The 20,141-nt window shown below is 40.0% G+C and overlaps 1 protein-coding gene across 6 annotated transcripts in view; it reads right to left on the bottom strand.

The window, feature by feature from the left end:
* The window catches only part of EGFL6 (EGF like domain multiple 6), a 64,417-nt gene extending 60,359 nt beyond the window's left edge, over window positions 1-4,058 (bottom strand). For all 6 annotated transcript variants that reach the window (XM_005592980.4, XM_005592981.4, XM_005592982.5 and 3 more), the window contains exon 1: window positions 3,730-4,058. In XM_005592980.4, the coding sequence (XP_005593037.3) occupies window positions 3,730-3,803 (74 nt within the window). In that variant the 5' untranslated portion in view covers window positions 3,804-4,058. The remainder of the gene's footprint in view (window positions 1-3,729) is intronic.
* Between the last annotated feature and the right edge of the window lie 16,083 nt (window positions 4,059-20,141).

Raw genomic sequence — 20,141 nt, 5'->3', positions numbered from 1 at the left:
TTGATTGAAATAACATTGAAAATGGTTGACACTAGGGCCTCAATAATATTTGTTGAATGCCAATCTGATTTATGAAGACTAGGTAATATACTTATTTTCATTGTAATGTTTACATAACCTTGATTTATACTCATGAATTACATATAAATAGGACTTTAACACTTTCTAAGCCAGTGAAACTAATGAAATAAGACTGTCCAGAAATGATTTTTAAGTTGTAATTAGATGATTATTATTTCCTAGAAACACACAGCTCTTTAGTTTTTGATATAGTCTCACAAATTACGGTTTGAAGAATAAAGAAATAAATGATATACCAACCATTCAAAAATCACTAAAATCATGTTTAAAGATAAAATCTAGTCCATAGAAACAAGAACAACAGACTTACAGCTCAGGCTTCCTGTGAAAGGCTGAATAATGCATCCCCCACCCCACAGAGGTATACATTCTAATCCTCGAAACCTGTAAATGTTATCTTATATATCAAAAGGGACTTTCCAGATGTGATCAAGTGAGGGATCTTGCAACGAGAAGATTATCCTGAATTATCCAAGTGGGCCTGATATACTCACAAAGGTTCTTCTTAGGAGGAGGAAAACAAGGAAGAATCAGAGAGAAGGCAAGGTAACAAAGGAAAAAGAGATTGTACCACAAGCTAAGGACTGTTGGCGGCCTCTAGAAGCTGGAAGAAGCAAGAAATGGATCCTACCCTGGAGCTTCCAGAAGAAACCAGTCCTGCCGATGCCTTAATCTTAGCCCCATAAGATTCATTATAGACTTCCGGCCTTCAGAACTGTAAGACAATAAACTTCTGTTGTTTTAAGCCATGGAATTTGTGGCCAATTTTTACAGTGGCACTTTGCTACCAGGGCTTTGAGAAGAATCAATTATCCACATAGCATGTGGTCTCTGTAAGTAAAGCCTCTCAGCAGGAACCTAGTCATTCCCTCCTCTCCCACATTATTTTTACTCGAATTCAGTAGAGAGAAAATATAAAACAGAAATATGTTGTAAGTAAGGAGTTGCTCCAAATGTTAATCTCCAGAATAGCAAAGTTAATAATATATTTATCTTAGGTACCCAAGACAAAAAGATCCCAGTGTTAGGACTTAGAACACTCAAGATGGAGTTCAGATCAATAAATGTTCTAGACAAGCACTGTCCAATAGAAATAAACATATATGCCATTTAAAGTTTTCTAGTAGCCACATTTTTTAAATGTGAAAGAAACAGAAGCAATTAATTTTAATAACGATTTTATCTAATGCAGTATATCCACATTACCATTTCAACATGTAATCAATACTAAATGATTAGTGTGATAGTTCCTGTTCTTTTTCTTCCTACTACATCTTGAAAATTAGATGTGTATTTTATACATTTTACAGCACATCTCAACTTGGACTGGCTATATTTCAGGTATTCAACAGCCACTTGGGGCTCCTGGTTACCATCTTTGCTGTATTGGACAGGTCTAGGGTATCTAAATAGTTCCAATACCCAAAGGACATAAAAAATATAAGGCAAGCCAAATTCTGAAGCTTAAGAGCAGGTACATGCATACAGCTAAATATTTATTCATTTGATGAGTGTTGATTGTCTACTGTGCACTAAGTACCATTTAAGAAGCACATAATTTTCTAGGTTATAAAATCATAGTGCAGTGTTTCAATTAAAAAGAACTGATGCTTATACTGGAAATCTCTATACAGCAGCCACAGTTTTTCCTATAAGTTGTGAAACCCCAGGAAATAACCAGTAGACACAGTTTTCTGCAATGGGTGCCTTGCCTTCTCTGTAACAGTGTCTTATCCGTAATATGGAGTCTAGAGCTGATTAAACATGGGTCCTGGACATTCCTGAAGAGCTGACCACTTGATATTTCCAAGCATGTTGAGCAAATAATAAACACACCAGCTCATAAACTTGATAATCGTCCAAAGAAACTATAGTTCACATCTTGAAAACAGCAGAATTGCAGAATTCTGACATGGATTCTCCAGTTTAATAAGCTTTGGTTTATCCAGGGGCTTTTGGCTTTTAATTTAATTTGGTGGTCCTTTGAAAGTGAAGCTCCTGGAGGTCAGTTTGCTGCCTGCTAAAGAACTATTAATCTCATCTCCAAATAGCATTTGGTCTTTTTAAAGCGGGCTTTCTAGCAATGCAAGAACCTCTAGCATTCAAGGAAAATGTGATTATGAGCAAATTTTATCTGCTTACATTTTTATCATGAAAAGGAAATTGAAACTTGTGATCATACATTCTAAGAACCTGGTTTGAGGTTTGTTCTGTTTGAACTTCAAAATCTCTTAATACCATGGCTAACTCTGATGAAATATTTTTTTCCTGTAAGTCAAACAAAGATAGGCAAACCTTCAAGAAGCCTGTACCAAACCAAAGCTCTTATCCTACTCTCCTCCCCAGGAATTATCACTGAAAAATTTCTATAGTTCAGCAGTCTCCGCTGGGAGCAACTGTGCCCTCCAGGGACCTCGGGCAATATCCCAAACCTTTTTTGTGTTACCACAACTTGGTGGTGGGGGGCAAGGGGGAGAGGGGCTGGGGGTGGGGTCAAGGTTGCTACTAGTATCTAGTGGGTAGAAGCCACAGGTGCTGCTAAATATCCTACAATGCACAGGGCAGCACATCACCCCAACAAATAATTATCCAGCCCAGCCCAAAAGGCCAATAATGCTGCGGTGGAAAAACCATATTCTAGCGGACACCTAAGTAGAAAGCAAGACATCACAGTCAGAGAACCAGAAAACCTTCCGTTGCCGGAAGTCTGCCCTAGTGCCCTGGTGAAGAACAGAGACTTTGGGCCAGAATACCTAGGTTTGCACCCTGGCTCCATCTCTTACTGGCTGTGCTTCCTCAGGCAAATTACTTCACCTCTCTGTGCCTCGTTTTTCTTTTCTACAACACGGAGATGATGATAATAGTACATTACACACAGAGCCGTTATGAGCTTTGGTTAGGTTAATAGTCCTGAAGTGCTTAGAACAGTGCCAGGTCAACAGTCACCATGTAAGCGTGCATTTACTAAGCGTCTTTGACGATCTCTGGAAAAAAATGTTTCAGGTCTCAGCTAAGCTTAAGGGCAGTAGGGAACGGCTTCCTAGTCTGCATTGCCATAGCAAGAATGAGAATGGTTGTCATCTGACAACCGCGTCCTTCCTTTCCAGTTCATCAACCCTAATCAGAGAACAGTTGAGGAGAGCAGCCCGGCTGGCTCAGCCCAAGAACAGTAAATGCTTTATCGTCCTCGGTTTCTTTCCCTCCTTCCCCAGCAAAACTAGCGACTGACAAGCACTTGGTGTCCTGTGAATAGAGTGGAAAACACAAAATCGCACAGATACAGAACCCACCCACCGACACGCATATTGGTCCAACCCTCACACACCTGCCCCTACAGCAGGTCTGCAGACCACCAAGCCCGCACGCACCCACGGGTCTGCGCGCAGAGCCTCCCTCCACCTGCAACAGCCAGGTGGGGGCACAGCTGATGCAAAAGGAACTAACTAGGTGCAAAGCCCCGCCACAGGAGAGCAGGGAGGAAAGCCCGTGGGCGCTCCAGGCCTGGTATCCAGGTTAAATCCCGTCGCGGCGCGCACAGGCACACGTGCATACTCACACCCATACACGCGGGGGTGCCTGCAAAGACGTGGGGCCCCAAAGCGGGAGCTCAGGCCGGGGGTGGGGGGAAGCCAATCGCCAGACACTCACCTGGCCGCGTTCCCGAAACCACCTGCCACCCAGGGGAGCAGCAGCGGGAGCGCAAGGCTCCAGGGCAGAGGCATTCTCGCGCGGGTCCTCCCTTCTCCTCCTGCGCCCCCTCGGGAGGGCGCCGACCGGACCCCGTAGCAGCTGAGCCGCCGCCTCCTCTCGGCCGCTCTGGTCCTCTGCTCCACTCGCAGTTACCGCGTGCTGTCCCTGCGGGCTGGGAGGGGAAGCCGGGCACCGCGGCAGGGGCGCTTGAGGCCTGGGGAGGGGCTGGGGGCGCCCTGACAAGCCTGGCCGACGCTCCTTTGCGGATGAAGCTGGACCGGGTGAGCGAGGGAGGGCGGGGCGGGCCGTGCACATCTGGTTGGGACCCGCCTCCAGCATGACCCGCGCATCCTCCGCGCGCTCTGTTCACCCAGAAACTTCCCCCAGATTCAGGTCAATTCACGTTTGTCAGAGTCACCATCTACGGCCATCTATTTCAGGCATGGGGCAGATTTCAGTGATACCTGCACTCCAGGACTTAAGAATTTAGTTGAGAAGTCGAAGCAGGATGGAAGGATGCAGGTTCCTAAGACATGCTCTCTCACTTCTCTTTGGGTTTTCACGTTCTCCCGGTTTTCTTCTGCAAACTGCAAATCATGGGATGCTAGAGCTGAAAGATCACTAAGTTCTGGGCAACCCTGTCATTTGGCAAGTAATCTCTCAGGCCCATTTGCAACAGCTTGCTTACATGGAAACCCAGATGATATCCCAATATAGTAACCAGTGCAGAAATTCATGGCAGAAACATGAATGCTATATGAATTCAGATTCATTTGGGTACTGACACATTCTTTGTTCTGACAACGTGTTACAGTAGAATGAATGACTGGTCCCTTTCTGTCCTTCCTACGTACACACCCTTTGGCTTCATGGTAGGGAGACACTATGACCCCACACCTTGGCTTTGGACTTGGCTGTGTGACTTGTTTGATCAATGGTTTAAGGGCAGAAAAGTTGCAGTGTTTCAGTTCCAAACCTAGGTCTTAACACACCTGACCTTCTATCATGGACACGAGAAGACCTTGCACCACCTAGCCTGGTGGTCCAAGGAGAATGAGAAACAGGTGAAAAAGCTACCTCGTCAATCTGCAGATCTATAGCTTGAAGCAGAGCTACTCTGTGAAGCCTCATGTATATTACCCAGTCCACATATATATGAATGAGCGCAGCTAAGGTCGCCTGGCACCAGCCAATCTACTGAGGCTTACTGTAATAGTCCTCTGACACACAGTGACCCGGTGTGAGAAATGAAATGAAAAAGGATACAGAGAAAGAGGAGGTTTGTCTTGTTTGGAAGCTTGATTCATGGTTTTATAGGCATATGCCTTAATTCTGGTCAATGAAATGTGAGAAGTAGGGAGGGGGAAGATTCTTGCTGCAGAATCTTGCTTTACATTATAATAGATGTTCTTATTGGTGCAAGCCATGTTTAGTTGGGTCTTCTATTTTACAGTTGAAGGTATCCCCATGGATTCAGTATCCTTGGTCAGTAACTAGTTAGACCATTGAGCTGCTCATAATTAGTAGTGTCAGACATTGTCCTAAACACTTAACATATGTCATCTGATTCAACATCCACAAGCCTATGGATGGAGACCATTAGTTCCCCCATGTTTGAAGTGTCAAGAAAGTGAGTCAGAGAGGTTAAGCAGCTTGCCGGTGGTCATACAGCTAACAAGTACAGAACCAGAATTGGAAACCAGGGCTTTTCCCCACTGGGCTCTGCTGCTGTTATATCAATCTCTTTTCTCATCTTTTCACTTATTGGCAGATTCAAATGTCAGGTGAGTATCATGAATAAGGTAATAAGATGATCTCTTCAAGGTTGTCATCAAAACACTTTGAACTCTTCATACCATAACTTGTTTTATTTACTGAAAATATTAAAACTAAAAGAAAATAATATAAAGTATGAACTCTATACCTGTGAGGATCTTAAATAAAAGGGAATATAAAATTTGTCTTAGTGTGGGTTTCCCCACAAGCAGACCCTGACGCAAGGATTCAAGTAAAAGTAGTTTATTCTGGAGGTACAGAGAACATAGGTAGGTGAGTGAGGAAATAAGTTGGGAAAGAAGACAATATCAGGCGTGTATTAAGTTATCATTGTGAGCACCCGAAGGTTCATGCTGCTGGGGATCTCCCAGAGCCAGCATAGAACATGCATCTCCTTACCTAAAAGGCAAGGGAACTGGGTATTTATACACCACTTCCATTCACTCATTACCTGAAAGCTTCTACTGTGGTACTGATCCTAGAACTCAGTCTTCTGTGCTGAAGACAGAGTGGGGCTTACAGCCAAAGAAAGCCCTCAGACAAACGGCTAGAGATACTGACTGTCGAAGTTCCTACTGAAATGTAAGGCCTGAGGGGATACGGGTAGCAGCACGATATTGGCAGCTACCTAATATCTGTAACTTGAATCGAATTAAAAATTATGGAATTTTGCCCATGCCACTTCTCCCTTAACATTCAGATACTAATCACTCTCACCTCCAAATAAACCGTTACTCAAAAAAGTCCTAACTAAACATGATTAGTCTAAAATGTGAGGGCTATCTGCCTTCTTAAGCCCTGAGTTACAAAGTCAGAATAACATCTTGCATCGACATTGTCTGTAACTTTCTAGCTTTAGTTTCAGCATTTTGATGCGTGCTTTTTGTTTGTTAGAGCTGAGTTCTCTTCTGTAGGCTTAAAGGAGGTAATGAACATTACAACAGGAAACTTTGGGGGAGGTCAAACACTCCCCAGCCAACCCACCTATTATTTCCTGGGGCAGCTGTGAACAAAAGGGCTGTCACATAGTATGAGCAACAGAGAAGGAACCTGCAAATGATGTGTTACCAGGTGAGAAGATGTTGGATACAAATTGCCACATGGAGGCAGTTGTTTTTAATAACTGCATTGGTGTTGCTGACTTTGAAGAGGAACCTGAAAACTGATCTTTAGGGGACCCTACTTCATCATTCTACAAAGAAAAAACAATCTTTGATCATAATCTCATAAAATCGTCCGCGCCTTTTACAGGGTTACGATTTCTTCCAATCTATTTCCACTTAACCCCCTGTGTGGAACAGGTGTGATGGGATATTTCTGTGCTTTCTGAATACATATACATGACACATGTATAAAACTTTTAACACTTACAATGTGCCAGGCACTGAGATCTAAAAATTATTGTAATATCAGCACCAAAAGCAAAGCATTGTCAGAAGAAAGAGCTGCATAGAAGGGTGTCTAGGCCACTGTTTTCAAGATTTAATGTCGGTACAGATTGCCTGGGGATCTTGTTAAAATGCAGATTCTGTTTATTTAGGTCTGGGGTAAGGTCTGAGAATCTTAATTACTAAAAAGATCTCAAGCGGCACCCATGCTGCTTGTCTGAGGACCACACTAGGGGTAGTGAGGGTCCAGAAACCACCTGGATCAGTAGTTCTCAACTTTATTTGCACATTGGGATCACCTGGGAAGCTTTGAAACTACTGAGGCCTGGGGCCCCACCTTCCAAGATGCTAATGTCTGGGCTATGGCTAGAGCATGGGCACTTTCAGAAACTCCTCTGGTGATTCTAACGAACAGGTGATGTTGAGAACCTCTAATATGAACCAACTCCCACATTTTACAGATGCAAAAGCTCAGCTCCAGCCTGTGGAGCGACTTTCCTGATATCCCACATAGGATGAGTTAATGTCCCTGTGTTTTTACAATAGAGTGCTCCCCATCAAACTTTATGATGTTTTCTTGATCATCATTCCTACTGAAGACAAAAATGGCAACTCTTAATTCTTAATCTTCTGTGTTAATTGTAGCCCAGTTGCTTGTTCTAGAAAATGAATTATTTTCCTGGTCTGTTTCTTTCCATTTCTTCTTATTCACTGAAGGAATAAGTGAAGGATCTTATTCACTGAAGGAGTCAGTGAAGAATCATATGACTCTCAATGCAGACACTGCTAAATTCTGTATGGGAAGGTGTTTCTTGAGATATACGTTGATTTTCTTCATCCTGTGCCTGTCAAGAACCCTGCTCTTGGAGCTCCCTGTTCTTGGAGCGCTATGGTAGAAGAAAAGTCCCAATCACTTTCAATCTTCTTTCTCTTTCTTTTCTACCCACCCCTTCTTTTCTCTCTCTCTGTTCCTTTCCTCCTTTCTTGCTCACACATTTATTGAGGCCCTATAAAGTGCTGGGCCCTGTGCCAAGTAGTGGGGGCCCTTGGTGGAAATGTGTCCACCAGACAGTTCCTGTTTCTTTTTTCTCCCTGGTGAAGTGGGCTGGACGGCTAACATGTGATTCTTAGAATGTCTGGTCTTCCTCAATACAATTCTCACCTCTTGTAAGGCAGGAAAAAAAAAAAAAACAAAACTAAGACAAGATTAAACGGGAAAAAATGACACCTTGATGCATTTTTCTGCCAAGTTCTGCTAGGTCTTAGAACTCACCACTTAGTAATTGAGGGAGAGGAAGAAATTTATATTTGTAGAGTGATTATTATATGTTAGATATTTTATAAAGAGTAATCATTTAATCTTGACAACACCTGTTTAAGGTGGGCCTTATTATCCCATTTTACAGATGAGGAATGTGAGGTTTAGAGCAGTTAAATATCTTGTCTACGGTTACCTAGCAATGTAATGAAAAGAACATAGGCTTTGAAGTTAGACCTCACTGGAGATTAATTTTGCCACCAGATTTCATTCTTCATAGCAGGGATTTTTAACCTGGCAAATGTAGGGTAGTATCAATTCACCACGAGAAATAGCAAATAATACTTTATGTGTAGGGGAGTATATTATGGTGAGGGACAACATGGCTTTCCTCTGATTTTTTAAGGGAGGGGGCGGTCCATGGCTCTTTAAATGTCATTATTAAATAAAAGAATTCCCTTGCCTGTGACTGAAACCCCATTGCGTAGATGTTAGCTCCCTTGACTTTAAAGCAAATTCATAAATTTCCAACTGAAGGCATTCAATCAGCAGGGGCTTTTCTTTTTGTCTTCATTGTGGGAAGGATTACTGCTTGAGTCTATCCTGTATGCTCTCTTCCTGGTCTGTGTATAAATATCCTTTGCTATTTTATTGTTCACAATTGAATGTAATAATATCTTGGCATACTCTTGCAAGGCTTGTCTGTTTATTTTTTCCTACAAAAATCCTATATAATAATTTGTGAGAGCTAAACCCAGGCAACTCAGTTTAGATAAGCCTTAAAAGTAAAGACTGTTATTCAGAGTCACTCCCATTTGATTTGGAAATGTTTGGTTGAGAAATGCTCTGTGGACTTAAAATTGAAACTACATTTGTGATCCCTTTTTATAAAGAAATAAAAACAGTAGCATTTTCTAAAACAAAAAAATTCTTGTTTTCTTTTGTAGAAAACATATGCCTTCCTATTTTCAAAAAGTTCTCATCTATGGTTTATAGGCTTGTTCATTCCTTTAACAAATATTTATCGTCCCTTCACCAATCATGTGCTGGACACTGTGTTTGGTTGGAATATAAAGATGAATAAGACATAATCCCTCCCCCTGAGTCACATAAATGTAAACATGTTATTAGAATTAATGACATAAGTCTTAACAGAAGTACTTCAGGGTGCTGCAGAAACAAGGAAAAAAGATCAATTCTTCCTGCTCTATACATATAACTGTCCTTGTTTTATCCTCTACTTTTACGAATCATTTTATGAAATAATTTTTAGATGGCAAGATTTTTAGAAAGTAGAAAATCTTAAAAACGATATTCTCTCAGATAATAACTCGTTGTAAACCACACTTTTCTGACACAAAGGAGTTCTGCTACTCTTAAGTGAGACAGCATTGTTGGGTAAAGGAGCCTAGGACTGGAAATTAGGAGGATGAGGATCTAGTTCAGGAATTTACCAGCTAACTTCCTCAACCTGGATAAGCCAGTTCACCTGTTTGGGCCTCACTTTCTACATCTGTATCTTGGCATCCCTCATTTGATTGCAGTGCACTTTGTGGTGCTTTGCAGATACTGTGTTTTTCATAAGGTTTGTGGCAATTCTACATTGAGCAAGTCTATAGTGCCACTTTTCCAACAGTACGGGCTCACTTCATGTGTTTGTCAAATTTTGGTAATTCTCACAATATTTTCAACGTTTTCATTATCGTTATATCTGTTATGGAGATCTGTGGTCAGTGATCTTTGATGTTACTATTGTAATTGTTTTGGGGTGCCATGAACTGCACTCACAAAAGACAGCAAATTTCAATAAATGTGTGTGTTCTGACTGCTCCGCCAACCTGCTGTTCCCTCGTGTTTTGCCCTCTCCTCAGGACTTCCTATTTCCTAAAACACAACAACATTGAAATTAGGCCAATGAATAGCCCTACAATAGCCTCTAAGTGTTCAAATGAAAGGAAGAGTCAAAGGTCTCCAGCCACAACATTCCCTTAAGCCAAACCCTAACCCAGAGCAAGGCCCTAACTCTTCAATTCTATGAAGATAGTGGTGAGGAAGCTGCAGAAGAAAAGTTGGAAGCCAGCAGAGGTTGGTTCATGAGGTTTTAAGGAAAGAAGCCATCTCCATAACATAAAAGTGCAAGGTGAAGCAGCAAGTGCTGATGGAGAAGCTGCAGCAAATTATCCAGATGATCTAGCTAAAATCATTGATGAAGGTGGCTATACTAAACAACAGATTTTCAATGGATATGAAACAGCCTTCTATAGGAAGAAGATGCCATCTAGGACTTTCAAAGCTGGGGAGAGGTCAATGCCTGGCCTAAAAACTTCAAAGGACAGGCTGACTCTCTTGTTTGACGCTAATGCAGCTGATGACTTTAAGTCGAAGACAATGTTCATTTACCATTCTGAAAATCCTAGAGCCCTTAATAATTATACAGAACCTACTGTCTGTGCTCCATAAATGGAAAAGCAAAGTCTAGTTGACAGCACATCTGTTCACAGCATGGTTTACCAAATATTTTAAGCTCACTATTGAGACCTATTGCTTAGAAAGAAAGATTGCTTTCCAAATATTACTGCTCCTTGACAATGCACCAGGTCACCCAGGTGCTCCGATGGAGAAATGCAACAAAATTAATGTTGTTTTCATGCCTCCTAACACAACATCCATTCTGCATCTCATGGACCAAGGAGTAATTTCAACTTTCAAGTCTTATTGTTTAAGAAATACATTTTATAAGGCTATAGCTGCCATAGATAGTGATTCCTTTGATGGATCTGGGCAAAGTAAATTGAAAACCTTCTGGAAAGAGCTGAGTGCAATGGCTCACACCTGTAATCCCAGCACTGTGGGAGACTGAGGCGGGGATTACTAGAGGCCAGGAGTTTTAGATCAGCCTGGGCAACATAGTGAGACCCCATCTCTACTAAAAATAAAAAAAAAACTTTCTGGAAAGGATTCACCATTCTAGGTGCCATCAAGAACATTCGTAATTTGTGGGAGGAGATCAAAATATCAACAATAACAGGAGTTTGGAAGAAGTTGATTACAACTCTCATTGATTACTTTGAGAGATTCAAGATTTCAGTGGAGGGAGTAACTGCAGATGTGATGGAAGTAGCAAGAGAACTAGAATTAGAGTCTAAAGATGTAAATGAATCTCTGCAATCTTATCATGAAACTTGAATGGATGAGAAGTTGCTTCTTATGGATGAACAAAGAAAGTGGCTTCTTGAGGTGGAATCTACCCCTGCTGAAGATGCTGTGAACATTATTGAAATGACAACAAAGGATTTAGAACAGTACATCAGTTTAATTGATAAAGCAGCAGCAGGTCTGAAGAGGATTGACTCCAATTTTGAAAGTAGTTCTACCATACATAAAATGGGTCAAACAGCATCACGTGCTACAGATAAATCTTTTGCAAAAGGAAGAGTCCATCAATTCAGCAAACTTCATTGTTGTTTTGTTTTAAGAGATTGCCACAGCCACCTAACCTTCAGCAACCACCATCCTTATCAATCAGCAGCTATTGACATCAAGGCAAGGTCCTCCACCAGCGAAAAGGTTACAACTTACTGAAGGCTCAGATGATCATTAACATTTTTAAAAAATAAAGTATTTTTAAATTAAGGTATGTATTTTTTTTGACAAATGCCATTTCACACTTAATAGACTATAGCATGATCTAAACATAACTTTTTTTTTTTTTTTTTCCGGACAGAGTCTCACTCTGTCGCCCAGGCTGGAGTGCAGTGGTACGATCTCGGCTTACTGCAAGCTCTGCCTCCCGGGTTCACACCATTCTCCTGCCTCAGCCTCCCGAGTAGCTGGGACTACAAGCACCCGCCACCATGCCTGGCTAATTTTGTTTTTGTATTTTTTAGTAGAGATGGGGTTTCACCATGTTAGCCAGGATGGTCTTGATCTCCTGACCTCATGATCCACCCACCTCAGCCTCCCAAAGTGCTGGGATTAGAGTAAACATAACTTTTATATAAATTGGGAAGCCAAAAAATTTGTGTGACTCACTTTACTGTTATAGTCTCTTTATTATGGTGGTCTGGAATGAAACCTGCAATGTCTTTGAGGCATGCTTGTATTTGCCAAGGATTCTGGATCCTCAAGTGTCTTCCTTCAATGTTCTGTGTTTCCAACATTTTCTTTGGCAGGACAGTGAAAAAAAAAATCAATCATGACCCCAAAACACTGTGTTTGAAGTTGCAAAGTTGGGTTAATTTCACCAAAGAAAGGATGTTGATCCAATGAATAAAGGATCAACTCCCCCCCTCGCCCCCACATTTTGTTAACTAGTTCCTACAATCCTACTGAAGTGGTGACCAGAAATAGTGGTTTGTACCCTATGACTCACCTGTCCTAGGCCGTAGCTGATTGGACCAGGGTGGATATAAAAGCCATGTTATTCCTTTCAGGAATGTGGAATTGGGACACTAAGGACTGTAGTTGTGGTGGAACAAGTCAAAGGCATGTCCAAGATCAAGTTAGAGCAGGGGAGCTCTAACTCAGTTAGTTGGGGGAGCAGGAAGAACAATTCTGATAAGTCAGGAGGGAATGCTCAGGTACTGGGTGGCCTTGGATATATCTATATCTACATGTATAGGTTGGTGCAAAAGTAACTGTGGTTTTGCCATTACATTCCATGGCAAAAACTGCAATAACTTTTGCATCAGCCAAGTACATCTACATATATATACATTGATATCTAGATATTTCTCAATATCTATAACTCTATGTCTATAATTATATCCATATCCATCTATATCTACATATCTCTAATTATATATCTATCACTATCACTATGTCTATATATGCACAATTATTTCTCCCTATATTTATATATCCCTAACAATATCTCTTCTGTATCTCTATCACTATATCTGTATCTACCTACATGTCTATAATATCAATATCTCTATATCACTGTATGTATAATTATAGCTCTATCTCTATATCTTAGTTATCTATATCCCTATGTCACTATCACTGTACCTATATCTGTTTATCTATAATTATATCTCTTTCTATAACTACATGTATATATTTGTAACTATATCTCTTTCCATTTCTCTATCACTGTATCTATGTCTATCACTATATGTATCCCTATCACTATCTCTCTATCTTTATCTTAAGTTAGTTTTATGATTCTTCTGTTTCATTAAGACCTGGATCTGCTTGCTGTCCTCTATCTTTATAAGACTCCCTGAATCATTTTAACATACTTCCTTTGAATGTTGAGCTAGTTTGAATGAATTTCTGTTTCCTGCATCCAGAGTAGTTCTGGCTAAAACACCGTTCCATTTTACCTCCCAGCTTTTTGCATAGGTCTCAAACAAACAAACAAACAAACAAAAAACCACATACACACACACAAAAACACACACACACACACACACACAAACAAAAAGTCCCCAGCAATTGAATCCTAGCTCATTGTTTGGCCCCACACCTTCCGTTTTACTGATCTTGTAAACATGATGTTTTTGGGTGTGGTATAAAATTTGTATGGTGTGAAAATGAAAAAACAAAAAAACACATCTTTTAAATTTTGTTTTCAGTTCAACAAAATACACCATAAGTTCCCTAAATAACAGATTTCTAACGTATGTAAACTCTAGTATTTCCTTCTTTTGTCAAATGCATTTTACTGCTTGGATGCCAGGGACAAGAATTTATGTAACTGGGAGCTTATTGTAAAAAGATATATTAATCATTACATATTTCCTAGATATAGTTATCTCTGCCAAACAGAAAAAGAAACTTAATAGTATTTTGTTGATGTTAAATGGTCTTCAGATTATGAAAATAAAATATCCCATATTTGCTACTGACTTCCAGTAACATCACAAAACATTTTAGATGAGTGCATATATTCAGGAAATAATAATACAACACAGCTCTGATGGAAACATTTGTGCCTAAAGTTTACAGCTAAAGATTGATTTTTCTTGTTCTTTCATTCAACAAAGGTTTACCTAGTGCCCACCATGTGCTGGTCACTATGGGACAGAGAAGCGGACAAGTGAAAGTTGTGAAGTGAAAGGAAGAGAGCTTCCTCATAATGATGAAAGATAGACAATAAACAGGTACACAAATATATAAGTAATATAATTGATACCTTAATTTGTAGACAGATTTTTAAAAATAAGCTGAACATTTTGTTACATATATACATAAATATATAAGTAATATAATTGAATACCTTTAATTGTAGAGAGATTTTTAAAAATAAGCTGTACATTTTGTTACATATATAGACCTTTTTCTTAATTTGACTTGATAATAACGGGAAAAGGATCAAAAGTTTTAGTAAAGTTGCTGGACCATGTTTGGTTTTACACATTATTCATTTAAACCACATCTGCCTTCTAAAGTATTTTTCAAAGGAACATTTTTACAAAGACTTTTTAAATAGCAAAACATTCACTTGGATTCTTTTGGATAAATGGGTAGGGGTATTAATTACATGTGTGTTTTGCAAATGTGACACTGGAGCGCATGCAAAACAGCTGCCCAAAACCTAATATGAGGGGTCTCATATTAGTTCATGGAAAATGTATATTATGAAAAAAGTATGCATGGATTTCCTTTTTTTTTTAACAAAAATAAGTTTTATTTTATTTTATTTTATTTTATTTTTGAGATGGAGTTTCGCTCTTGTTGCCCAAGCTGGAGTGCAATGGCATGATCTCGGCTCACTGCAACCTCTGCCTCCTAGGTTCAAGCGATTCTCCTGCCTCAGCCTGCCGAGTAGCTGAGATTACAGGCATGTGTCACCATGCCTGGCTAATTTTGTATTTTTAGTAGAGACGGAGTTTCTCCATATTGGTCAGGCTGGTCTCGAACTCCCGACCTCAGGTTATCTGCCCACCTCGGCCTCCCATAGTGTTGAGATTACAGGTGTGAGCCACCACGCCCAGCCCAAAAATAAGTTTTTTAACTTGTTATAATATGTCTGAACAGGATCGAGTTTGAGGCACTAAGAAGGATAAGACATCAGTTTAAAAAGAGCCCCTCTCAGAGCAACATGAATTCTGCTAAAATTAAAGCAAGAACAAACATCAAATTTATGGTGCTCAGCCTGGGCAACATGGTGAAATCCTGTCTTTATAAAAAATACAAAAAATTAGCTGGGTATGGTGGCAGGCACCTGTGGTCCCAGGGAGGCTAAGGTGGCAGGATCACCTGAGCCTGTATGATCAAGGCTGCAGTGAGCTGAGATTACTCCGATTGTTCCACTGCACTCCAGCCTTGGTGACAGAGTAAAACCCTGTCTCAAAAAAAAAAAAATAAAATAAAAAAGCTTGGGTGGAAGAATGGTGAAATCACTGATGTTTTATGAAACGTTTATGAGGACAATGCCCCAAAGAAATCAGCAGTTTACAAATGAACAATTTGTTTTGAGAAGGAACAAGGCGATGTTGAAGATAAAGCCTGCAGCCGAAGATCATCCACATCAATTTGTGAGGAAAAAATTCATCTTGTTCATGCCCTAATTGAAGAGGACCAATGATTAACAGCGGAAACAATAGCCAACACCATAGACATCTCAATTGGTTCAGCTGACACAATTCTGACTAAAAAATTAAAGTTGAGTAAACTTTCCACTCAGTGGATGCCAAAATCATTGCACCCAAATCAGCTGCAGACAAGAACAGAGTTTTCAAAGGAAATTTTAAACAAATGGGATCAAGATCCTGAAACTTTTCTTCAAAGAATTGTAATAGAAAATGAAACATGGCTTTCCCACTACCATCCCAAATACAAAGCACAATCAAAGCAATGGCTACCAAGAGGTGGCAGTGGTCCAGTCAAAGCAAAAGTGAATGGGTCAAGAACAAAGATTATAGCAACAGGTTTTTGGGAATGCTCAAGGTATTTTACTTGACTTTTTGGAGGGCCAAAAAACAATAGCATCTGCTTATTATGGGAGTGTTTTCAGGAAGTTAGGCAAAACTTTAGCAGAAAAATGCCTGGGGAAACTTTACCAGAGAGTCCTTCTCCACCACAACAATGCTCCTGCTCATTATTTTCATCAAACAAGGGCAATTTTGTGAGAGTTTTGATGGGAAATCATTAGCTGTCCCCCTTACAGTCCTGACTTGGCTCCTTCTGACTTATTTTTGTTCCCCAATTTTAAACAATCTTTAAAGGGTGCCCATTTTTCCTCAATTAATCATATAAAAAGACTCCACTGATATGGTTAAATTCCCAAGACCCTCAATTCTTTAGGGATGAACTAAATTGCTGGTATCATCAATTACAAAAGTGTCTTGAACTTGATGGAGTTTATGTTGAGAAATAAAGTTTCTATTTTTATTTTTATCTTTTAATTCAGTATTTCCAGGAACTTTTTGAGGTCCCCTGAGATTACTAAGTCCTAAATGCTCAAGGGATCATTCAACATCAGAAAATGTGAAAAAAATAATACAAGTGTGAACTTTGGTGATAAAGCAACATAGGATATACTACTCCTTAAATGAGGGGAAAAAAATGTCTTTACAGTAGTTGTTCTGTATTGTTAAATTTTACTTCCAGTTTGGAAGAGCTAAGTTAAGAATCTCCTGTTCCCTATCATTCTTAATGAATTGAACTAAAGACCTCACCCAAATCTGCCATGGGTGTCACCTCTAGATGTCAACAATACTACTGAAGTGTAGCCCAGGTCTGATCTCATCACCCTGAATTTTGCATGATCCATTTTCCTGTAATGAGGGTCCCAGGCATGGATTTATGAGATCAAATATAGCTGGACTTCTAGGACTCACAAACCAAGTGATTTATCTAAAACTGCTACTAATTCTTGGTAAAGGTGAATCATTTGATGTATTTCTTCACTTATCTCAGAGGATCAATGAGAATAATTTTAGGATATAAGACATTTAGAAAGTTTGTATTCTCATTTGAGTGTAGGTAAAAATAGATCACAGGCACCACTTTTAAAAGAGGTAGGTCAAAGCCTGCCATCATGGTATTATGCCATGATTCCCTTCTGGTGCCTTTCCCTTTCTGTCCAACTCAAATTTCTTCTAAAACTGAGAACTCTGGTTTCCATTTTTATTAGTAAGGTTATGGGCATGAGAAATGATGAATTATAAGACAAGGTCTCACTCTGTCACCCACACTAGAGTGCAGTGTTGCAATCATGATTCACTGCAACCTTGAACTCCTGAGCTCAAGTGATCCTCTCACCTCAGCCTCCCAAGTAGCTGGAACTACAGGTACACACCACCACACCTGGCTAATTTTTGCATTTTTTTTGTAGAGTTGAGGTTTCGCTATGTTGCCCAGGCTGGTCTCAGACTCCTAGACTTGAACAATCCTCCTGCTTCAGCCTTCCAAAGTGTTGGGATTATAGGCATGAGCCACCACACCCAGCTAAAGTCAGTGTTTATTGTAAGAATTTTGCTAACACTTTCTAACATTAAAAAAGCTTACTAAAAAGACATGTCCTGTTTTGCCTGTTGTTTTCTATAATAAACCCTTTAAGGCTTTATTCTGAAGCTATGTAAGATCTGCAACACTCACAAACGTGCCGGTGAGAAAATTCAGTCAAAAAATGTTTATCACATAGTGATGTAGGGAAACATTTGTGTTTCAATGAAAAGCAATGCATTGTTTAGATCATACTCTTCCTGGTTTTCTGATTCTAGCCTTTCATTATTCTTTGAACTATTTTACAACTCTTCAAGCTATAGGTAACTGTGGCAATGCAAAATCACTTTTATCTATAGATGTGTACATCCTGTCTTCTGGAAGTTCAAGTGACTTTCCTCACCCAAGCCCTTGGCACACACTTTTGCATTTAATCATCATATCAGCCTATGACATGGGAACTATTATCATCCCCATTCCCCCATCAGGAAACGGAAGTCTAGAGAGATCCAGAAACTTGCCCAAGTCACTTTGCTGGTAAGCAAGGAAATCAGGATCAAACCCTGTCAGCCTGATGAATACAAATTATGTTAGTTTTCAGGTTATTATAGAGAGAAGTATGTTTATGGTCAGGAGGGAAGACATTCCTACCACCAATTTGTCATCGAGTGTAACTTGTATTGTTAATTTCCTCTTTATAGAGTTACTTTTTTTTTATCCAAATAGATTACAGTTCCATGGCTTACCTCCGCATTTCCCTCTGTACCTTCTTCCTCTCATCTCCAAAGGACAGACACCATCTGTGAGCAGGTGCAATGGTATTTAAAGAGGACAACCCCTCCTCTGGGGATCTCAATGCTAGTGCTCTAAATATGGCAGGCAGAGCTGGAATCCCTGCTGCAGTGCCAAGGAATTTCCAGGATTCCCAGCGAGTGTCTGGAGGTCCTTTAGAGATATAAACCTTTTGTAAAAAGATCTCCTTGGACTGATCTCTGTGGTATAATTCAAAGCATGCAGCCCTTGTGTCAGAGATGCCCTAGGTTTGAAGAACCTGGGCTATTTTTTAAGGAGTCTTGAAAAAACCTAGAAAACTCTCTCTTGTATAAGCCCTGGAGTAGCTGGCACCAGGTCCCCAATCTGCCTGCACTTGGACTGTGGCATAGTGAATAGAAAGTATTATATAAGGAATATTTGATAGGGAACTTTGAGAGAGGACTGCTCCGTTTCTGAAAACTTGATAGCTCAAAGCAGGACCAGTATTATATTTTTAATTTCTATTTTGGAAAGTTTCAAACATTTGCAAATGTAGAGCAGTATAATGAGGCCTCATGAACCCATTAGCCAGCTTCAACTATGACTGTCATTCTGCCACTAACACTCCTCTTCTATTTTGCTGGAGAATTTAAAGCAAATCTAATGCATTTATATACTTTCACCAGTAGATACTTCTGTATTATCTTCTAGCAGATAAGGCCTTTAAAATAATGACATTAATGCCTATGTATTTAAGAGGAAAGAAAATGTATGCCAAGTCTATTACTCTGGGTAAAGCCACTTACATAGGTTATTTGCATTTCCTTTTAAAAGGAAGAAGTTTGGTTCATGGGGGAGCTAGTCTGTTCTGTGCTGTGCCTACATGGTTGTCTTTACAGGAGCCAAGTGGCCTCCCTGAAGAACACAGCTATGTTGACAGGGAAGCCTACAGCTGATTGGGAATGAGGATCCCTCCCAAGAGCTCCTGAGAAGGTTGGAGAGCCTAACCTCTGCATGGAGGATGGCCATAGGCCATTGCAGTGGCAAGCTAATTCCTCTACCATTGTGGCAGACTGAGACAAAAGAAGAAGACCAGCCTGAGGAAGATATCATAGACTTCAGAAGCAGCCCCATCTAGTCATCAATTTAAATTTTTTACTTTCTGTTTTATCATTTCCTTCAGTGATGTCCAAGCTTTCAGTCAAGCTTTGTTAAATACTGAGCAGAGCTTTGTTCAATATCATGGTGAACAGCCCAGTGTAGCTTGTGGCTGTGGCTTATTTGGCTATCACAGTGCTCAAAACACATGTTTAAAACAATGTTAGAAAATTGGTAAAATTTCCCTCCAAACCTGGTCCTCTGGCTTCTCTTTCAAAATCAGAAAATATGGCAATGTGAAACCTGAACTCTGCATGGTGGCATTTGATGGGGGCTGAATAATAGAGCCTGTGTCCCTAGACTGGACACGTTTGCCCTATCTCCACCCTCACCATGGGCTCTGTTATCTCCCCAACACTCAGGCTGAGGGCAGTTGTCATTTATTAGTGAGTCTGAACCGCTCTTTTTCTTATAGAAGAGAAATATTTCTTTGTATCCAGTTTGTTCCCTAACGTAGTAAAATGAGAGATAAAATCTACCAAAAACTTCTTGGCAGTAATTTTCAAGAAAAATGGGAGAGAACAAATGTTTCAGTGAGGACCATTTCTACTTAATATCCAAACAGCTCTTCTACTCCTTCGCTTATCTTTAAAAATTATTTTAATTATTCATTTATTTATTTACCTGACAAGTTAAAGTAA

This window comes from Macaca fascicularis, chromosome X, assembly GCF_037993035.2.
Source record: "Macaca fascicularis isolate 582-1 chromosome X, T2T-MFA8v1.1".
In the NCBI taxonomy this organism is placed as follows: domain Eukaryota; kingdom Metazoa; phylum Chordata; class Mammalia; order Primates; family Cercopithecidae; genus Macaca; species Macaca fascicularis.
Note: the sequence above shows the minus strand (reverse complement) of the source record. Positions and strands in the feature narration are given on the sequence as shown.